Source organism: Heptranchias perlo, chromosome 12, assembly GCF_035084215.1.
Source record: "Heptranchias perlo isolate sHepPer1 chromosome 12, sHepPer1.hap1, whole genome shotgun sequence".
NCBI classification, from domain to species: domain Eukaryota; kingdom Metazoa; phylum Chordata; class Chondrichthyes; order Hexanchiformes; family Hexanchidae; genus Heptranchias; species Heptranchias perlo.
In genome coordinates, this window is record NC_090336.1 from 71,149,745 (window position 1) to 71,170,117 (window position 20,373).

The following is a 20,373-nucleotide window of genomic DNA, read 5'->3' on the forward strand; positions in this document are numbered from 1 at the left end:
CCAAGTTATCGTCCAGCAATTTTATTTGAAATTCACAAGCTTTCGGAGGCTTCCTCCTTCCTCAGGTGAATGTGAGGAAGGAGGTAGCCTCCGAAAGCTTGTGAATTTCAAATAAAATTGCTGGACTATAACTTGGTGTTGTAAAATTGTTTACAATATATAGACACAAATACACACACATAAATAGACAGAGACAAATATACATACACACACAGACACAAATACAGAGACACAGACACTAATACCTACAGAGACACATACACAGGCACAAATACACACACCACACACACATACATATGGAGACACAAATACACAGTCACAGACACAAATAGACAGAGACAAATATACATACACACACAGACTCAAATACACACACACAGATGCAAATACACACACGCCCAAACTCACAAATACATACACGCACAATCCTGAAAGTTTTGCATTAATTAAACATTCAAACTGCATTCTTCAACATTTAATTGAACAAAGCTTACGGCTTCTTGTTTGATACTCCAGACTTGGCTTTGGTGCATCTGCCTCACCAAGGATTGTAGTTGAGAACAGGTGAAATGCAGGTGAAGCTGTAGGCAAACATCAGCATCACGCGAAAGTCGATGCAGGTAATCATTAGCAAAATCATTGTATTGCATTAACAAAACATTGACTCACCAGCTCGTTCCCGAGTTTCTGTTGAATTCAGTTTGGGAATATTATTTCCTGCAGGTGGAATGATTTACTCCTGGGAATTAATTACTATAGCAACTTCTTGTGTTCCTTGGACAATTGCTGCGTGAAATTTCACCGATGCTGTCTGGTCTCTGGATGTCGCGTCATGATTACATTCGGAAATCATCGAATCATACAGCACAGAAAGAGGCCATTCGGCCCATCGTGCCTGTGCCGGCTCTTTGAAAGAGCGATCCAATTGGTCCCACTCCCCCCCTGCTCTTTCCCCATAGCCCTGCAAATTTTTTCCCCTTCAAGTATTTATCCAATTCCCTTTTGGAAGTTACTATTGAATCTTTCAGGCAGCGCGCTCCAGATCATAACAACTCGCTGCGTTAAAAACAATTCTCCTCGTCTCCCTTCTGGTCCTTAAATCTGTGTCCTCTGGTGACTGACCCTGCTGCCAGAGGAAACATGAGAACATAAGAAATAGGAGCAGGAGTCGGCCAATCGGCCCCTCGAGCCTGCTCCGCCATTCAATAAGATCATGGCTGATCTGATCCTAACCTCAAATCTAAATTCATCTCCAATTTCCTGCCCGCTCCCCGTAACCCCTAATTCTCTTTACTTCTAGGAAACTGTCTATTTCTGTTTTAAATTTATTTAATGATGTAGCTTCCTGGGGCAGCAAATTCCACAGACCTACTACCCTCCGAGTGAAGAAGTTTCTCCTCATCTCAGTTTTGAAAGAGCAGCCCCTTATTCTAAGATTATGCCCCCTAGTTCTAGTTTCACCCATCCTTGGGAACATCCTTACCGCATCCACCCGATCAAGCCCCTTCACAATCTTATATGTTTCAATAAGATCGCCTCTCATTCTTCTGAACTCCAATGAGTAGAGTCCCAATCGACTCAACCTCTCCTCATAAAACAGTTTTACTCTATCAAAACCCCTCATAATTTTGATCTGGAATTGTACCCATATGTATTCCAGAACTGTGTTCTAAAAAAATATATATATGTTAGTAGACGTCCTGTGGAGTCGCTCATGAGCAGTCTGAGGTCCGGAGCATGTTTGCGATGTTTAGTTGCTAACCAGGCCTGTCCCTTTAAGGCTACTGCTCAAGTCCTCCCTGCGGAGGCAATGGTCCCAACGAGGCAAATGCAGGTAATGGAGGCTATTTGTAAACTGAAGAATAATCGGCAGCACCAACTGCTTGTAAATTTCAGGCTGCAGCTCAGAAACTGTCTTTCCGAGAGTTAAAAAATTATACTGCAGCTGCAGTACAAAACGGGAACAGGAGGAGGCCATTCAGCCCCTCGAGCCTGTTCTGCCATTCAATTAGATCATGGCTGATCTGTATCTTAACTCCATTTACCCGCCTTGGTTCTGTAACCCTAAAAACCCTGACCCAACAAGAATCTATCCATCTCAGTTTTGACATTTTCAATCGATCCCCCAGCCTCAACAGATTTTAGAGGGAGAGAGTTCCAGATTTCCACTCCCCTTTGTGTGAAGAAGTGCTTCCTGACATCACCCCTGAACGGCCTGGCTCTAACTTTAAGGTTATGCCCTCCCCTTGTTCTGGACTACCCCCACCCCGGCAACCAAAGGAAATAGTTTCACTCTATCCACCCTATCAAATCCTTTAATCGTCTTAAACACCTCGATTAGATCACCCCTAAAGCGTCCAGGGACCCACACCCCATTCAGTCGTTAGGCACTGTGCAAATGAAAATAAGGGGGGCCAACCCCCACTTGCGACCTCCCTGTGCTGAACTGGGTTGCCCCGAATGGTGCTGGTGCTTTTACTCAACTTTCGGGTCTCATTATAATAAAACCAATGAGTTGTCGGGGCTGAACCTCACTATTCGCTTTTGCCTAAATGACAATGGGCACCGCAGCACACAAGTAAGTCATTGCACGTGAAGCTCTTTGAGAGACGTGGAAGCTTCAAATAGGCAAAGTCTTTGTTTTATTCATCACAGTAATTTAGATATTGAAACATGGCGAGAGACTGGAAAGTGCTGCAGTACAAAGGGATCTGGGGGTCCTAGTGCAAGAAAATCACAAAGTTAGTATGCAGGTGCAGCAGGTGATCAAGAAGGCCAACGGAATATTGGCTTTTATTGCTAGGGGGATAGAATATAAAAACAGGGAGGTATTGCTGCAGTTATATAAGGTATTGGTGAGACCGCACCTGGAATACTGCATACAGTTTTGGTCTCCATGCTTAAGAAAAGACATACTTGCTCTCGAGGCAGTACAAAGAAGGTTCACTCGGTTAATCCCGGGGATGAGGGGACGGACATATGAGGAGAGGTTGAGTAGCAACTTCTTGTGTTCCTTAGACAATTGCTGCGTGAAATTTCACCGATGCTGTATGGTCTCTGGATGTAGCGTCATGATTACATTCGGAAATCATCGAATCATACAGCACAGAAGGAGGCCATTCGGCCCATCGTGCCTGTGCCGGCTCTTTGAGAGAGCTGTCCAATTGGTCCCAACTCCCCCCTGCTCTTTCCCCACAGCCCTGCAAATTTTTTCCCCTTCAAGTATTTATCCAATTCCCTTTTGGAAGTTACCATTGAATCTGCTTCCACCGCCCTTTCAGGCAGCGCGTTCCAGATCATAACAACTCGCTGCATTAAAAACAATTCTCCTCGTCTCCCTTCTGGTCCTTAAATCTGTGTCCTCTGGTTAGAAACTGGTAGATTGGGACTCTACTCATTGGAGTTCAGAAGAATGAGAGGCGATCTTATTGAAACATATAAGATTGTGAAGGGGCTTGATCGGGTGGATGCGGTAAGGATGTTCCCAAGGATGGGTGAAACTAGAACTAGGGGGCATAATCTTAGAATAAGGGGCTGCTCTTTCAAAACTGAGATGAGGAGAAACTTCTTCACTCAGAGGGTAGTAGGTCTGTGGAATTTGCTGCCCCAGGAAGCTACATCATTGAATAAATTTAAAACAGAAATAGACAGTTTCCTCGAAGTAAAGGGAATTAGGGGTTACGGGGAGCGGGCAGGAAATTGGACATGAATTTCGATTTGAGGTTAGGATCAGATCAGCCATGATCTTATTGAGTGGCGCAGCAGGCTCGAGGGGCCGATTGGCCTACTCCTGCTCCTATTTCTTACGTCCTTATTTAACGCACCCAATAAACCACAACTCAATCTCGCTGGTGGCAACGACAGGGTTGGTTTTTCTTTTTGAGAATTGAATTCCGCTGTAGACATCCGGACGAAAAGGCCAATATGCTTAACCCGCACTCAGGTATGTATTCGAAAAAAAAAAGGCTGCAACACTTTTTGACAGTAAAAAGAAAAGAGGTAAGGTATTGTCCTTTTTTTTTATTGTTGATTTATACTGTATGAATACAAATACAAAGTTTCTAGAAAGCTACAAAAATGTCTACTACTTTATTAGGAAATCATTAAAATGTGTCAAACATTTGCTGTAAAGGGGCACAGAAAGTTGTGTTTCAGAGTGATGATCAAATAATTGCACTTAACTGTCATGGATATTAAGGTTATCGCACATCTGTACCAAGAAAGCTAAGATACATCCTTTTTACAAAGCACCTTTTAAAAAAATTCTCTGCACACAAAAAACCCTATAAATTTTATATAACTATCCATAGTAAAGATGCGTCTTACTTCAAAGCCAACATTTTAAATGGTTATAACCAAAAAAAAAGGTACCAGTACCTACACGTCAACAGCAATACAAAAAAAACATACTTGTACAGCTCGCAAGTTTGAAGCAATCTCCTCCTCCAGACGGTTTATAATTTAGTGTTCTTGTGAGCAGCTGTGGGGAAAAGGTCACTGGGACAGCGACGCAGGAGGGCACAAGTTCGGGAGTAAGGCCAAGTGCTGGAAATAAATTAAAAAGGACAAACGCATCTACCCACATTTAGCAGAAAAGTACTTTTTTTTAAAAAAAAAACACACACACAGTACAATTTATATTTTAAGGGCAGTGTTTCCCCCTGACCTCTCACCCTGCTGCGACGATTAATCACTCAGAACGAGGGCTCCGTCTTGGAACGTTAAAGGTTTTTTTTTTCAGTCAAATCGTTTCTTTTTTTCCCCGGGGGTGTGTGTGTACGTGGGATGTGTCAAAAGAAGAAATTTCTATCAAATTTACCAGCTGTATGTGATATTAAAAGTAACCAGACCATATTTTAAAGCATCAGTTAAAGCCACAATACCATCTCATACACATTACAACACAAAAAAATAAAATAAGCAGAGTTAAATTCAATGAGTTATTTCATACATGTGAGCAGACACACATGGCAATAAACAATTGTTTACACAGAAGGAACTTGCAGATAGAGGGGAAAAAACATGAAAGGCTACTTAGGTTTTAAAGGATACTGAACTCCTTTTTTTTTATTATCTTAACTCAGGCACATTTTTTTTTTCCCCCCTGGCTAATCTTCACTTGATCAAGTCACAGGTCACAACTGCACACAGGCTGCGATAAAACCATTTGCCAGTAAGGAGGTATCACGGCTGTTCCTGCAATTACGCAGTTATGGGTGAAGTCCGTATGTTGATTCCAAGAATTCTCCACCGCGAAAATAAAACATTGTTCCGAAGTTCATCCACTGTGCGTTCCAAACGCACAGGTTTACAAAGCAAAGGCAAACTCCCACACACAGTTACCGCACTTCCCGCACAAAAATAACCAAATCTATACCATTAGCTTTTCCAGAATTACAGTAACAATTGCGCTAACTTGTGTCAAAATGGCCTCGTTGTGACTAACATTTTATGTACACGGACAAGCTGTTTTTTTTTTTTTTGCATCCTTCAATCACTCAGACCTCGACTACTTCCACTGTCTGTGTGCATGTGTGTCTGTGTGCATGTGCGTCTGTGCGCCTGTGTGCGTGCGTCTGTATCTGTTCATGTGCATGTCTGCGTGTATCTGTGTGCGTGTGTTTAAACTCCTGTGGACAGATATACAAAGTGCCCTTTTTTAGTTTAAATGTCTCACATGATAGATGTGTCTGAAGTACAAGCATTATCTTTTGGATATAAGAAGGACCATGGACCTCCAAAATGCATATAACTAACGATTTGAAAAAAAAAACCCCCCACAATTAATGGGTTATCAGGAGGAAACAGAAGCGAGGGATCAAACCTAATTACAACTCATTCAACGAGCGGAATTTTCAGTTCCCTCAAAGATTTTCCCCGTGAAAAGAAAACGTGATAATTTATATCGTTGTTCCAAAGTCATTCTTATCTGCACAGCAACAGCAGTTGCACACACGGTGTGATTTACTGGATATGAAGCATGTGGGGAAGTTACTGGGATACGATAGCGGGGGGGGTGGGGGGGGGAGGTGGAGACCAGTTCCCAGTCAGTTTTTCTCTGCTCTTCCTCCCCTGTCCCGCCCCAATGACCCAGCTTGAAACAGCGCGGTGCACAGGAGACCGTACAGAGCGCGGCCAGCATCGGTCGGAGGACTGCAATTTGAAATCTGGCACCCTAGCTCCAGAATTCAAACAAGCCTCACCAAAAAAAAAAAGAGGTTGTGTAGCCCACGCACAATACTTCATGGATAATTGAGTTCCAGAAACCTCTTCACTTCATGGGGAGACGAGAAGAAATTATTTAACGCAGCGAGTTGCGATGATCTGGAACGCGCTGCCTGAAAGGGCGGTGGAAGCAGATTCAATAATAACTTTCAAAAGGGGAATTGGAAAGATACTTGAAGGGGAAAAATATACAGGGCTCTGGGGGAAGAGCAGGCGGGGGGGGTGGGGTGGAGTGGGACTAATTGGATAGCTCTTTCAAAGAGCCGGTACGAACAGGATGGAGCGAATGGCCTCCTCCTGTGCCGTACGATTCTATGATTCAGGGCTGGGACTCTCACACTCACAGAAATAAACTGCAATAGTTCATCCTCACTGCAGACCGTACATGTTGGTAGCGTGCGTTTGGGAAGGGAAACTATTCCATCGATGGAGACGTTGAGCCAAGGCGAAGGGAAGGATTGTTCCCGAACTCGGTTTTTTGGTGACAACTGCCCATCCGGAAGAGGATCCGCTGTACGTCCTTTCGCAAGAGAGTCGGCCCCATGATTAGCTTGAAGACGACAGGAGGGGCATGCCTCCAAACTACTCTTCCGAACCCCAGGTCAACCTCAAGAACAGTACACTGAACCCCAACGCCAGTTTATATCCACCGGGGATAGGACATCGTCGAATCGGTTCTCCAAACCGAACAAGAAGCCTTAATAGACTTTGAGGGAAAAAAAAAAAGGAGGCTGGAGGCAATAGGCTATCGGATTGGAAACTCACGTTCTGCGTCTCCATTATATGAATGGTCGGCACATTGAGGGAGAGGAACATTGTTCGACGCCAAGATTCCCCGACACTTGCGTCTTGCGCGGAGCGGCAACATCTGGATCAAAGCCACGCCGGTGAAGGCGCAAATGAGATCGGCCAGGCAAGGCGATGAGAATAGCAGACGACGGGCTCCCCATGAGCGATGTATGCTCGGAGCCGACGGAAGGCAGAAAACTCTGGCGGCAGCCAGACAAAGGCCCTTGAAAAAAATGCCACGAGGCAGAATCCCGAGCGCTTCAGAATACAGTTCAAGTGCTGGGAAATTGCAGAGGTCAAATTGGTGATGGAGATCAGCATCCCTGATCTCCACGTTTCTCCAGAAAAGAGAAGACTGAGGGGTAACCTGATTGAGGTCTTGAAGATTACGGAAGGGGTTTGATCGGGTAGACGTAGAGAAGATGTTTCCACTTGTGGGGGAGACCAGAACTAGGGGCCATAAATATAAGATAGTCACTAATAAATCCAACAGGGAATTCAGGAGAAACCTCTTCACCCAGAGAGTGGTGAGAATGTGGAACTCGCTCCCACAAGGAGCAGTTGAGGCGAGTAGCATAGATGCATTTAAGGGGAAGCTTAAGGGAGAAAGGAATAGAAGGATATGCTGATAGAGTTAGTTGAAGTAGGGAGGGAGGAGGCTCGTGCGGAGCATAAATACCGGCACGCACCAGTTGGGCCGAATGGCCTGTTTCTGTGCTGTAAATTCTATGCACACCCTAAGAAACCAGAATCTCCCAACACCAAAAACCAAGCGAACACTCCAGATCGCAACTGGGCTTGGTGAAGACCCGAGATTAATGTCTCTTTCTGCCGCCATCACATGGGGAGACCAATGGAAGCGCTGCTGAAGAGAAGCCAAGACCTGAGCTTTTGGGGACTAAACAATTCACTGCTAAGCCAGAAGAGGAGATTTACTAGAATGGTGCCAGGGATGAGGGACTTCAGTTGTCTGGAGAGACTGGAGAAGCTGGGATTGTTCTCCTCAGAACAGAGGGGTTAACGGGAGATTTAATAGAGGTGTTTAAAATCATGAAGGGTTTTTGATAGAGTAAATAAGGAGAAACTGTTTCCACTGGCAGGAGGGTTGGTAACCAGAGGACACAGATTTAAGATAATTGGCAAAAGAACCAGGAGAGAGATAAGGAGAGTTTTTTTTTACGCAGTGAGTTGTTATGATCTGGAATTCACTGCCTGAAAGGGCGGTGGAAGCAGATTCAATAGTAACTTTCAAGAGGGAATCGGATAAATACTTGGAGGGGAAAAAGAATTGCTGGTCTATGGGGAAAGAGACGGGGAGTGAGCCTAACTGGAGAGCTCTTTCAAAGGGCCAGTACAGGCATGATGGGCCGAAAAGAATCCCACCTACAACGTTTGAGTACACGAGCAGGGATGTCTTACTGCAGTTATACAAGGCCTTGGTGAGACCACATCTGGAGTATTGTGTGCAGTTTTGGTCTCCTTATCTGAGGAAGGATGTCCTTGCCATGGAGGGAGTGCAACGAAGGTTTACCAGACCGATTCCTGGGATGGCAGGACTGACGTATGAGGAGAGATTGGGTCGACTAGGCCTGTATTCACTCGAGTTTAGAAGAATGAGAGGTGATCTCATCGAAACATATAAAATTCTAACAGGACTAGACAGACCAGATGCAGGGAGGATGCTCCCAATGGCTGGGGAGTCCAGAACCAGGGGTCACAGTCTCGGGATACGGGGTACGCCATTTCGAACCGAGATGAGGAGAAATTTCTTCACTCAGAGGGTGGTGAACCTGTGGAATTCTCTACCACAGAAGGCAGTGGAAGCCAAGTCATTAGATGTATTCAAGAAGGAGAGAGATATATTTCTTAATGCTAAAGGGATCAAGGGATACGGGGAAAAAGCGGGAACAGGGGACTGAGTTAGACGATCAGCCGTGATCATTTTGAACGGCGGAGCAAGGCCTGAAGGGCCGAATGGCCTACTCTCGCTCCTGTTTTCCATGTTTCAAATGGCATTTAAATCGGCCAAAAAAAAAAAAGCATTCGGCCTTAAATGCTGTTCCTCCATCTACCCACAGAACTGGGTTCAGATCCAGGCTGGATCCTCCTCCAGTTTGTTGACTGCCGCAGGTGCTAAACTGGGACACATCCGAGCAGTGTCACTCCGGATTCACGGCACAGCTGCCGGCTAACGAGAACCGGAAAATAAAAATACGGGTTGATCTTAACAAATCAGCAGCCTGATTTGTTAAGATCAGCCTCGAGCCCCAATGTCTCTGGAAAAGAGAAGGCTGAGGGGTGACCTAGTCGGGGTCTTTAAGACTACGAAAGCGTTCTCTACGTCTACCCGATCGAAGATGTTGCCACATGTGCTGGAATCCAGAACAAGGGGCCATAAATACAAGAACAGTCACTAATAAATCCAACAGGGAATTCAGGAGAAACCTCTTTACCCAGAGAGTGGTGAGAATGTGGAGCTCGCTCCCACATGGAGCAGTCGAGGCGAGCAGCGTAGATGCATTTAAGGGAAAGCTCGATAAACACACGAGGGAGAAAGGAATAGAAGGATATGCTGAGAGGGTGAGATGAAGTAGGGTCAGGGAGGAGGCTCGTGTGGAGCATAAACGCCAGTTGGCCTGTTCCTGTGCTGTTCGTTCTATGTCAAACAAACCCAACGTTAAATCTATTAGTTATATCATGTTGGAGGTCAGCACTTTGCACTGCACTGTGTATTTCTTAAAAGGATAATTTAATCAGTACTCATTTAATCTACAAACCATAGGCTCTTCCCCCACCTCCCCCCCCCACCCCCAAAAAACCCCTCAACAGTCACTGTGTTTGTAGAAGTTCGATGCTGACACAGGGCTGTCGAGGTTACAGTTTCTACAAACAACCTTCTCACGATTTCTCGTGCAAATGGTCAAAATCCGCCGCAAGGTTCAAGCTCCATAACATCCGCTAAAAAAATAAACAATTGCAATCATTTTTCTTTTTTTTTTTTTTGCTTCAGCTGTACAATTTTACCTCAGTTGTGTCTTCCGAATGCATCTCCGAACACACTTCGTCAAAACGCCACCTCTGGATTTATCCTATTTCAGTGTTTCTTGCAGTACTCAAACCCAATAAAGGCAATAAAGGTGATCACTTTACTTGTTTACTTTTTTGGTTTCTGGTCTGCGCACAATTTTTATTTTTTTTTTTCCTTTTGACTGAGCTGATCTTTTCTAGGCTGGAATATCGAAAAAGAAAGGCACTTACGTGCTGGAGTGCAGGAAATGCATGAAGATCGTTATTTGGTCATTTAGATATTAAAGGCATGTGTCGAGAAGGCTGGCTACTTTTGCGTTTCTGCGCTGGTTGTAATCCAAACCGTGAAACGAGGTCCTCGTTTGACCGAATTGAAGTGATCGTTTCATCAATTCCATTCAGTTGGCACAATGATTTAACACACTTTAAAAAAAAAAGACTCTCAAAATCCCTTTAAAGCGTGTTCGGATCCATCGCACGCAACACAGGTACGTTGGAAAGGGTAGCAGTAAGAGACAAAGCACTCAACAGTTTTCAAAGCACAGTATTCTCCAATTAAAAATGTAGATCTACAGGCGAACTGTATTTTCCTATCGTACGCTATTAAGGCACTGATTAATCTACGCTTTGGTAGCACTGAATTAAAATTACATCAGAAAAGAAATGTTACTGATAACATATCAGAAACTTCCAGCTTAGGAAAGAACTCACAGCTTCAGTTACATCTTATTTGGATTTCATTAATTTCTCACAATGAACAGTGATCACAACAGTGTTTTTCGCTTACACATTTAATTGTGTAAAGACAAATGCTTTAAAACCATGGCATTTTTTCCCCAAAATTAAACATTTAGCGACTGCGCCATTGCAACTTAAGTCAAAACCTTAACACACGGAAGCTGGTTTGTTTACACGATCGTCACCTTCCTGCCAAATTAACTGGGACAATGCACACCTGATTACACACGCAAGTACCAAAGTTGAAACAAAATACAAGAGGAAAAAAAAAAGGCGAGGCACCCCGCTGGAGTATTGCGCGTCTCAAAAAAAAGAACCAAGTGCTCAGGACAGAGAGGCGTCATTAAATTCACCGCTCGCTTGGATGTAACGCTGCTCACTTCTTGCTGGCAGTTTCTTTCGGTTCATTCAAACACACACCTCGTCAACTCAAGGATACAAATCACACTGGTTCGTTTACAAGCCTCTTAAGCGAGCAACATTACAAATCTACGGCAGGGGCGGTATCTGCGAGTACTGAACTCCCCGTGGCTTTCAAAAAACATGCAACTTCTCACAGGCGCAAAAAAAAAATACGCTTTTTCTTTTAAGTAAACGTCCAAACACTATTACAAAATAGAATTATAGAAACATACAAAACACTGGCTGTTTCTTAATTCACAGTACTCTCGTAATAAATTCTTGCAATACGGTCATAGTTTTTAATTTGGTATGAGAACCCCCCTTCACATTCAGATCCGGAACGGTGCCCCTGCTGTACACAGATACAAATGTCCTGCAAACTTTCACCAGGAACTGAGCCGGGATTTCTTTGTGGGCTGGGGAAGAATTCCTGTTTTTTTTTTTCCCTGCTTTGAGTGAAAAGTGGATTCAAAGATTTTAAAATTTTTTTTTTTTTTAAATGGTGGAATTATGATTTTTATTATTTTTTTTGTGTACTCTCAGAACCAAAAAGCTTCAGCCTTCAGAAAGTCACTTCCCCACCGTGGTGACCAACCGGTTAACCATTTCCTCATAAAGTTTACAAAGAAACAACAGCTCACGATCGATGTATATCCATCCTTCTCCTGCAAATTAAAATTTAAAAATTGTGCAACCTTTCTGCAGTCATCACTGAACAGGTCCTTGCGGTAAGTGTCACCGTCAAGTGGCAAAGCAAGATCTAATCCCGGTCTTAGTCTCGATCAATAACTGAAATACCTGGGGCGTGCGCGTCGAGCACTCTTTTCACCCTCGTGAAAATTTAACGTTCAACACCATCTGGAGGTTGCTGATTGGGTTTTTTTCCCCGGAACTGTCCAGTTGGTTCGAGGCGCGAGTTACTGCATTCCAATTTAACAATGTCCTAAAATAAGGAGTGTGTGTGTGTTTTTCTTATTTTTTTTTTTGTTAAGGAAACCTGAAAGCAAACAGACCTGGTGACTGTTTTAAATTACTGACATTCTTTCACCAGCATTGAGATACTTCTCGGCCTGAGCCCGCTAACTTCATCCTGACGCTATCTCCCGCATATCCACATGTCGATAAATATATACCTGTGAATATACCATCTTTGGAAAAAAAAAACTCTTTTAAATAAATTATCTTTACACAGTCATCCCACAGTTAAATGTTTTGTGTCTACAATCATTATTTTCCTGTTTTTTTTTTGTTTTCTGTCGACACAGAAAAGCTAGACTACGTTTCCCACAATAACTAAAAAAAAAAATTATCTTTGTCTGGACACCAACAGTCCCATTTCCCGAATGTAGTTACTCAACAAACAGGTATTTGTTTTTTTTTAAAAAAAAGATATTCTAAAGCACACATAATTTCAATATAAAAAGCTATCACAATGTACCATAATTCACAGCTGTTGATGTTTTCACACACACACACACACACACACACACATTAAAAAGGCGACCCACATCAGAAACTCAGACGTGTTATGGGTGTGTCGATTGATTTGAGGCACTGCCACATGTATTGAGGTTTTAAGTCTATTGAACTGTAGCTGTGTTGTTTTTTTGTTTCCAGAGAGGGAATAAAACATCCAGGCTTATTCCTTCATAAGCCTATAGATGTGATGCTGCGCTCCGTGTTCGCTGGTCGAGACTTCAAACACACACGCCATGCACAGAAGCGTCTCCTGCGTATCCCTGTTTGTTACAACCTGGGGGGGTCACGAAATAAAACCTTAGCACTTCTATCGCAGCGGGAAAAAAAAACACAATCACTACGACAGCAACTTGCGTTAACACAGCCCCTTTAAAGTAGGAAAACATCCCAAGCGTCATCAGACAAGATCTGACACTGAGTCACGTAAGACGATATTAGACCTGGTGACCAAAACGCTCGGTCAAAGAGGTAGGTTTTAAGGAGCATCTTAAAGGATGATGTTGAGATGCCGGTGATGGACTGGGGTTGACAATTGTAAACAATTTTACAACACCAAGTTATAGTCCAGCAATTTTATTTTAAATTCACAAGCTTTCGGAGGCTTCCTCCTTCGTCAGGTGAACGATGTGACGATTTTCACATCGTTCACCTGACGAAGGAGGAAGCCTCCGAAAGCTTGTGAATTCAAAATAAAATTGCTGGACTATAACTTGGTGTTGTAAAATTGTTTACAATCATCTTAAAGGAGAGAGAGAGAGAGAGAGAGAGACACACACAGAGAGGTTTAGGGAGGGAATTCCAGAGCTTAGGGTCCAGGCATGGCCGCCAACGGCGGAGCGATTAAAATCGGGGATGCGCAAGAGGCAAGAATTGGAGGAGCGCAGAGATCTCAGGCGGTTGGAGGAGTTCAGAGAGATAGGGAGGCGGGGGGAGGGCGAGGGCCGTGGAGGGATTTGAAAACAAGGATGAGAATTTTAAAACCGAGGCGTTCCCCGACCGGGAGCCAATGTAGGTCAGCGAGCAAAGGAGTGAATACAAGCCAAGTTTATGCAACCTGTCCTCAGAATTCAACCCTTTAAGCACTGGTATCATTCTGGTGGATCTGCGCTGCACCCCACCGAGGCCAACGTATCTATCCTTTACTGCCCAAAGCTGAATGCAGCACTCCAGAGGGGGTTTGAACAAGGCGTCTGTACAACTGAACTTTACGGAGGGAACGCAACTGGGAGAACTCCTCACAGTTCTGCAACTAGTGCTGATGGATCTTTTACGTCAACCTGAGCCGGTCGGCAGGCAGGGCTTTTGATTTAACGCGTCATCCAAAGACCTCGGACGACGCAAAAACGCGCCCTCAGTGCAGCGTTGGGAGTGCCAGCCTGGACTCTGAGCTCAAGTCTCCGGAGTGGGACTTTAAACCCGTGACCATCTGACTCAGAGCCGAGAGTGCTGCCCAGTGAGCCACGGCCGGCAGCTGATTGATGTCAAAATGACTATCTGTTACACCGCCCACTTGACACCAGGGCTGCGACATGAATTTGGTTGAGCTGACTCCAAGAACACAAAACCGAGCAAGGTCACTTCAACAGGCCAGCTCTTAGTGATTTCATTTTCTGCCGCCACTGCAGCTGAACCCAGCTTTCAAGTTTACGTTTCAACTATCTATAAAGGCACGTCTATCTCATTTATTGAACTAAATTTTGCAGCAACTTGTGCTAGCATTCCAGTGGTTCACCTCAGAGGCACATCTAAAAATTTGAGGGCGTGTGAGAGAGAGAGAGAGAGAGAGAGTAGAATAGAATCATAGAAAGGTTACAGCACGGAAGGAGGCCATTCGGCCCATCGAGTCCACGCCGGCTCTACGCAAGAGTCCAGCTATCCAGCTAGTCCCACTCCCCCCCGCCCTATCCCCGTAGTAAGAAAGAGAGAGCAGGAGACAGAGAAAAAGAGAGACAGAAAGAAACAGAGAAAGAGAGAGAGGCCGAGATAGAACTGGAAGTAAAGGGAATTAGGGGTTACGGGGAGCGGGCAGGAAATTGGACATGAATTTAGATTTGAGGTTAGGATCAGATCAGCCATGATCTTATTGAATGGCGGAGCAGGCTCGAGGGGCCGATTGGCCTACTCCTGCTCCTATTTCTTATGTAGAACAAGGGACAGAGAAAAAGAGAGAGAAAAAAAGGGGCCATTCGGAATTTGGAACAGGGGTGGGGGAAGGAAGAAGGGGAGGAACGTAATTAATCCCAAAATGAACCAGAGAGACATGGTGCCCCTCCGACCCACCCCATCCTGACTCCAGCTAATCCCGGGATAAACTGAACGATCATTAAGTGGTTTACTCTGTACAGTCCCAGATTACTGGTCTACAGTGGAGTTGTCCACATGATGAGCCCAAGTCTTGGCCACTGCAGCAGCGGAGCGAGCGCTGGATCTCACTGGAGTGGGGCATCTCATGACGCGCCCCCGTTAGTTAGAGCTTTTCCCTCAGCCTTCCGCTCGAAATTGCTTTTGGCGCCATAAACTTGTTGGAAGTGCGAGCTGATACCGGACTTTAGTGAACGACGGGACTGACAGTCTAAATCTCCTTAAACAATGAGGTTCAAGGATTGAGAAAGAAACGGGAGTGTCAGAGATAGAAACAGGAGTGTCAGAGAAAGAAACGGGAGTGTCAGAGAGAGAAATAGGAGTGTCAGAGAAAGAAAACAGGAGTGTCAGAGAAAGAAACAGGAGTGTCAGAGAAAGAAACGGGAGTGTCAGAGAGAGAAACAGGAGTGTCAGAGAGAGAAACGGGAGTGTCAGAGAAAGAAACGGGAATGTCAGAGAAAGAAACAGGAGTGTCAGAGAAAGAAACGGGAGTGTCAGAGAAAGAAACAGGAATGTCAGAGAGAGAAACAGGAGTGTCAGAGAAAGAAACAGGAGTGTCAGAGAGAGAAACAGGAGTGTCAGAGAGAGAAACGGGAGTGTCAGAGAAAGAAACGGGAATGTCAGAGAAAGAAACAGGAGTGTCAGAGAAAGAAACGGGAGTGTCAGAGAAAGAAACAGGAATGTCAGAGAGAGAAACAGGAGTGTCAGAGAGAGAAACAGGAGTGTCAGAGTAAGAAACAGGAGTGTCAGAGAAAGAAACGGGAGTGTCAGAGAAAGAAACGGGAGTGTCAGAGAAAGAAACGGGAGTGTCAGAGAAAGAAACAGGAGTGTCAGAGAAAGAAACAGGAGTGTCAGAGAGAGAAACAGGAGTGTCAGAGAAAGAAACAGGAATGTCAGAGAGAGAAACAGGAAAGTCAGAGAGAGAAACAGGAGTGTCAGAGAGAGAAACAGGAGTGTCAGAGAGAGAAACAGGAATGTCAGAGAAAGAAACAGGAATGTCAGAGAAAGAAACAGGAGTGTCAGAGAAAGGAACAGGAATGTCAGAGAGAGAAACAGGAATGTCAGAGAGAGAAACAGGAGTGTCAGAGAGAGAAACAGGAGTGTCAGAGAGAGAAACAGGAGTGTCAGAGAGAGAAACAGGAATGTCAGAGAGAGAAACGGGAGTGTCAGAGAGAGAAACAGGAATGTCAGAGAAAGAAACAGCAATGTCAGAGAAAGAAACAGGAGTGTCAGAGAGAGAAACAGGAGTGTCAGAGAAGGAAACAGGGTGAATTAAGAGTCAAATTAAGTACAGAAAGAGAAATAAAGAAAGATTGAATTGAGAGAGAAGAGAGAAAAGAGACAGAAAGGAAAAGTAAGAAAAAAGTTTTAAAATGTTAAATTTTAAAAACCTCCAGGGACAATTTACGACCTGCAGGAATGAGACTCCACAGTTTAAATTATTCCCTTTCTGGACTGGAGAGGTTGGTTGGCATTGCAGGAACATAAATCCCTTCATTAAAAGGGTCCTTACGCTGTTAAGTACCCAGCCCTAACTTCCTGCGTCGAGTTTAGTGGGCAAATGCAGAAACAGCTTGAAACTCACGGGGAGGTCGAGGACAAGCTGCCGTTTCCATGAGTTTTCAGCAGCCTGTGGCGACTCGCAGCTCACGGGGAAATCTCTTCCTCACCACAACGGAGGGAGGAACAGGAGGAGGCCATTCAGCCCCTCGAGCCTGTTCCGCCATTCAATCGGATCATGGGCTGAACTGTATCTTAACTCCATCTTACCCGCCTCGGTTCCGTAACCCCTCAATCACCCCTCACCCAACAAAAAAAAATCTATTGATTGCTGGGTTATTTACGCACTATTAATGGTGGGCACACAGTACTTCCCAGCAAATTCTGGGTCAACAATTCTTAAAAAAGTACATCTCCCCAATTCATCGGTTGAGAATCATTTTAACGCAGCTGAAGGATAAAACAGTACAAAGTGCTCCGCGAGTTTTTAAAAATGGTGTCGAGACCAAAGACTCACCAACAAAATAGTGAAGTTCTCCAACACGCTGTTCATCATGTACTTTTCCGGTAAGTGTTTAAGCTTGTGAATAAAGTTGATCATATATTCACACATCGGAGAGCGGTTTATTCTGTACACAAAACGCCCGTTCTCAAACCTTGCATATTCAGTCTGGAGGAAAGAGGGGGAATAACAAAGTATGAATTCATCACTTTTGAGTTATAATATTCGACATGAAACCACCTCAGTATATTATGTGGCCAACTGGTTGAATATTTCAACGAGGAATCAGTTTTTTCAATGTTACATATAGTTAATGCCTGCATTTTACTGCAGTTATACAGGGCCTTGGTGAGACCACATCTGGAGTACTGTGTGCAGTTTTGGTCTCCTTAGCTGAGGAAGGATGTCCTTGCCATGGAGGGAGTGCAACGAAGGTTTACCAGACTGATTCCTGGGATGGCAGGGCTGACGTATGAGGAGAGATTGGGTCGACTGGGCCTATATTCACTAGAGTTTGGAAGAATGAGAGGTGATCTCATCGAAACATCTAAAATTCTAACAGGACTAGACAGACCAGATGCAGGGAGGATGTTCCCGATGGCTGGGGAGTCCAGAACCAGGTGTCACAGTCTCGGGATACGGGGTATGCCATTTAGAACCGAGATGAGGAGAAATTTCTTCACTCAGAGGGTGGTGAACCTGTGGAATTCTCTACCACAGAAGGCAGTGGAGGCCAACTCATTAGATGCATTCAAGAAGGAGATAGATATATTTCTTAATGTTAAAGGGATCAAGGGATATGGGGAAAAAGCGGGAACAGGGTACTGAGTTAGACGATCAGCCATGATCACACTGAATGGCGGAGCAGACCCGAAGGGCCGAATGGCCTACTCTTGCTCCTATTTTCTATGTTTCTATGTTTTATTATAGGAACAGGAGTAGGCCATTCAGCCCCTCGTGCCTGCTCTGCCATTTGATAAGATCATGGCTGATCTGTGATCTAACTCCATATACCTGCCTTTGGCCCATATCCCTTAATACCTTTGGTTGCCAAAAAGCTATCTATCTCACATTTAAATTTAGCCATTGAGCTAGTATCAATTGCCGTTTGCGGAAGAGAGTTCCAAACTTCTACCACCCTTTGTGTGTAGAAATGTTTTCTAATCTCGCTCCTGAAAGGTCTGGCTCTAATTTTTAGACTGTGCCCCCTACTCCTAGAATCCCCAACCAGCGGAAATAGTTTCTCTCTATCCACCCTATCCGTTCCCCTTAATATCTTATAAACTTCGATCAGATCACCCCTTAACCTTCGAAACTCCAGAGAATACAACCCCAATTTGTGTAATCTCTCCTCGTAACTTAACCCTTGAAGTCTGGGTATCATTCTAGTAAACCTACGCTGCACTCCCTCCAAGGCCAATGTGTCCTTCCGAAGGTGCGGTGCCCAGAACTGCTCACAGTACTCCAGGTGCGGTCTAACCAGGGTTTTGTATAGCTGCAGCATAACTTCTGCCCCCTTGTACTCCAGTCTTCGAGATATAAAGGCCAGCATTCCATTAGCCTTATTGGTTATTTTCTGCACCTGTTCATGACACTTCAATGATCGATGTACCTGAACCCTTTGGACATCCAATGTTTTTAACTTTTTACCATTTAGAAAGTATTCTGGCTCCCCCAACTGGTTGAATGTCCTGCAGCAACAACAACAACTTGCATTTATATAGCGCCTTTAACATAGTAAAATGTTCCAAGGCGCTTCACTGGAGCGGTTTTCAAACAAAATTTGACACCGAGCCACGTACGGAGATATTAGGACAGGTGACCAAAAGCTTAGTCAAAGAGGTAGGTTTTAAGGAGCGTCTTTAAAGGAGGAGAGGGAGGCGGAGAGGTTTAGGGAGGGAATTCCAGAGCTTCGGGCCGAGGCAGCTGAAGGCACGGCCGCCAACGGTGGAGCGATTAAAATCGGGTGATGCGCAAGAGGCAAAAATTGGAGGAGCGCAGAGATCTCGGAGGGTTGTAGGGGCTGGAGGAGGTTACAGAGATAGGGAAGGGGGGGGCGAGGGCGTGGAGGGATTTGAAAACAAGGATGAAAATTTTAAAATCGAGGCGTTCCCTGACCGACGGCCAATTGTAGGTCAGCGAGCAGGGGGGGTGATGGGCGAACGGGACTTGGTGCGAGTTAGGATACGGGGCAGCAGAGTTTTGGATGAGCTCAGGTTTATGGTGGGTGGAAGATGGGAGAGCATTGGTCAGGAGAGCATTGGAATAGTCAAGTCTAGAGGTAACAGAGGCATGGAGGTAACTAGAAAGAACTTCACAGGATAATTATGGATAAGGAAGTCCATTTGGCCCATCTTAGTCATCCATACAGACCCTCATATCTACCGCACCATCCCCGTCTGAAGCATCCAATTTGTTCTTGAATTATTGCATGGCCCATTCCACTTTGCCTCTTATTGGTTTGAGCCTGCGTCCCCTCTGCCCTGCTCTCACAATTTGGTTTGAAGTAATTTCAGATTTACCTTTTCCAAACTATCAATACAACTTGTTTCTCTCTGCAGGGCCGCCTCTCAGATGCCTCCTTCTCAGGCCGAAAAGGCCAACTTCTTCCGGTCTATCCCCATAAGCAGGCAGTCACCCTTGCGCTTCTCTGCGGAGTCAGGTCAGGTCAGGTCGGGTCGGGTCGGGCCCGGCCCGGATTTACACCCGAGAATCCTCATCTCCGGTGCGAATTAAAGCCTGCTTCGCGCAGAGGCCGCGGTTGTAACGCAAACGCGATCTTAATCTCGACTGATGTGAGCACTTGGGGTTTAGCTCAGGGTTGAATTTATCAGCCGTGGCCAGGTCTTGAGGGGGGAGGTCAGGCAATTCCGTCAACGTAGAATGCAATTAACTAGCGGAGCCCCACGGACATGACGTTTTAAGCTCTGGAATTCCCTCCCTACACCTCTCCGCCTCTCTACTTCCCCCTAAGATGCTCCTTGAAACCTACCTCTTTGACCAAAAATTTGTCCTTAAATCTCCTTATGTGACTTGATGTCAAACTTTGTTTGATAACACTCCTGCGAAGCGTCTTAGCGACATCATTAAATGAATTTAAAACAGAAATAGACAGTTTCCTAGAAGTAAAGGGAATTGGGGGTTACGGGGAGCGGGCAGGAAATTGGACATGAAGCTGAGTTCGGATCGGTCAGGGCCCTGTGGGTGGCGGAGCGGGCCCAGGGGCTGAGTGGCCGGGTCCTGCTCCTACTTCTTGTGTTCTTTAGATTTGAGGTTAGGATCAGAGCAGCCATGATCTTATTGAATGGCGCAGCAGGCTCGAGGGGCCGATTGGCCTACTCCTGCTCCTA

At 45.0% G+C, this 20,373-nt stretch overlaps 1 protein-coding gene across 4 annotated transcripts in view; it reads right to left on the reverse strand.

The window, feature by feature from the left end:
• Positions 1–4,005: 4,005 nt before the first annotated feature.
• The window catches only part of LOC137328085 (transcriptional enhancer factor TEF-1), a 270,061-nt gene continuing 253,693 nt past the window's right edge, over positions 4,006–20,373 (reverse strand). For all 4 annotated transcript variants that reach the window (XM_067994247.1, XM_067994245.1, XM_067994246.1 and 1 more), the window contains 2 exons: positions 17,039–17,191; positions 4,006–12,934 (listed from right to left, as the gene is read on the reverse strand). In XM_067994247.1, the coding sequence (XP_067850348.1) occupies positions 12,821–12,934; positions 17,039–17,191 (267 nt within the window). In that variant the 3' untranslated portion in view covers positions 4,006–12,820. The remainder of the gene's footprint in view (positions 12,935–17,038; positions 17,192–20,373) is intronic.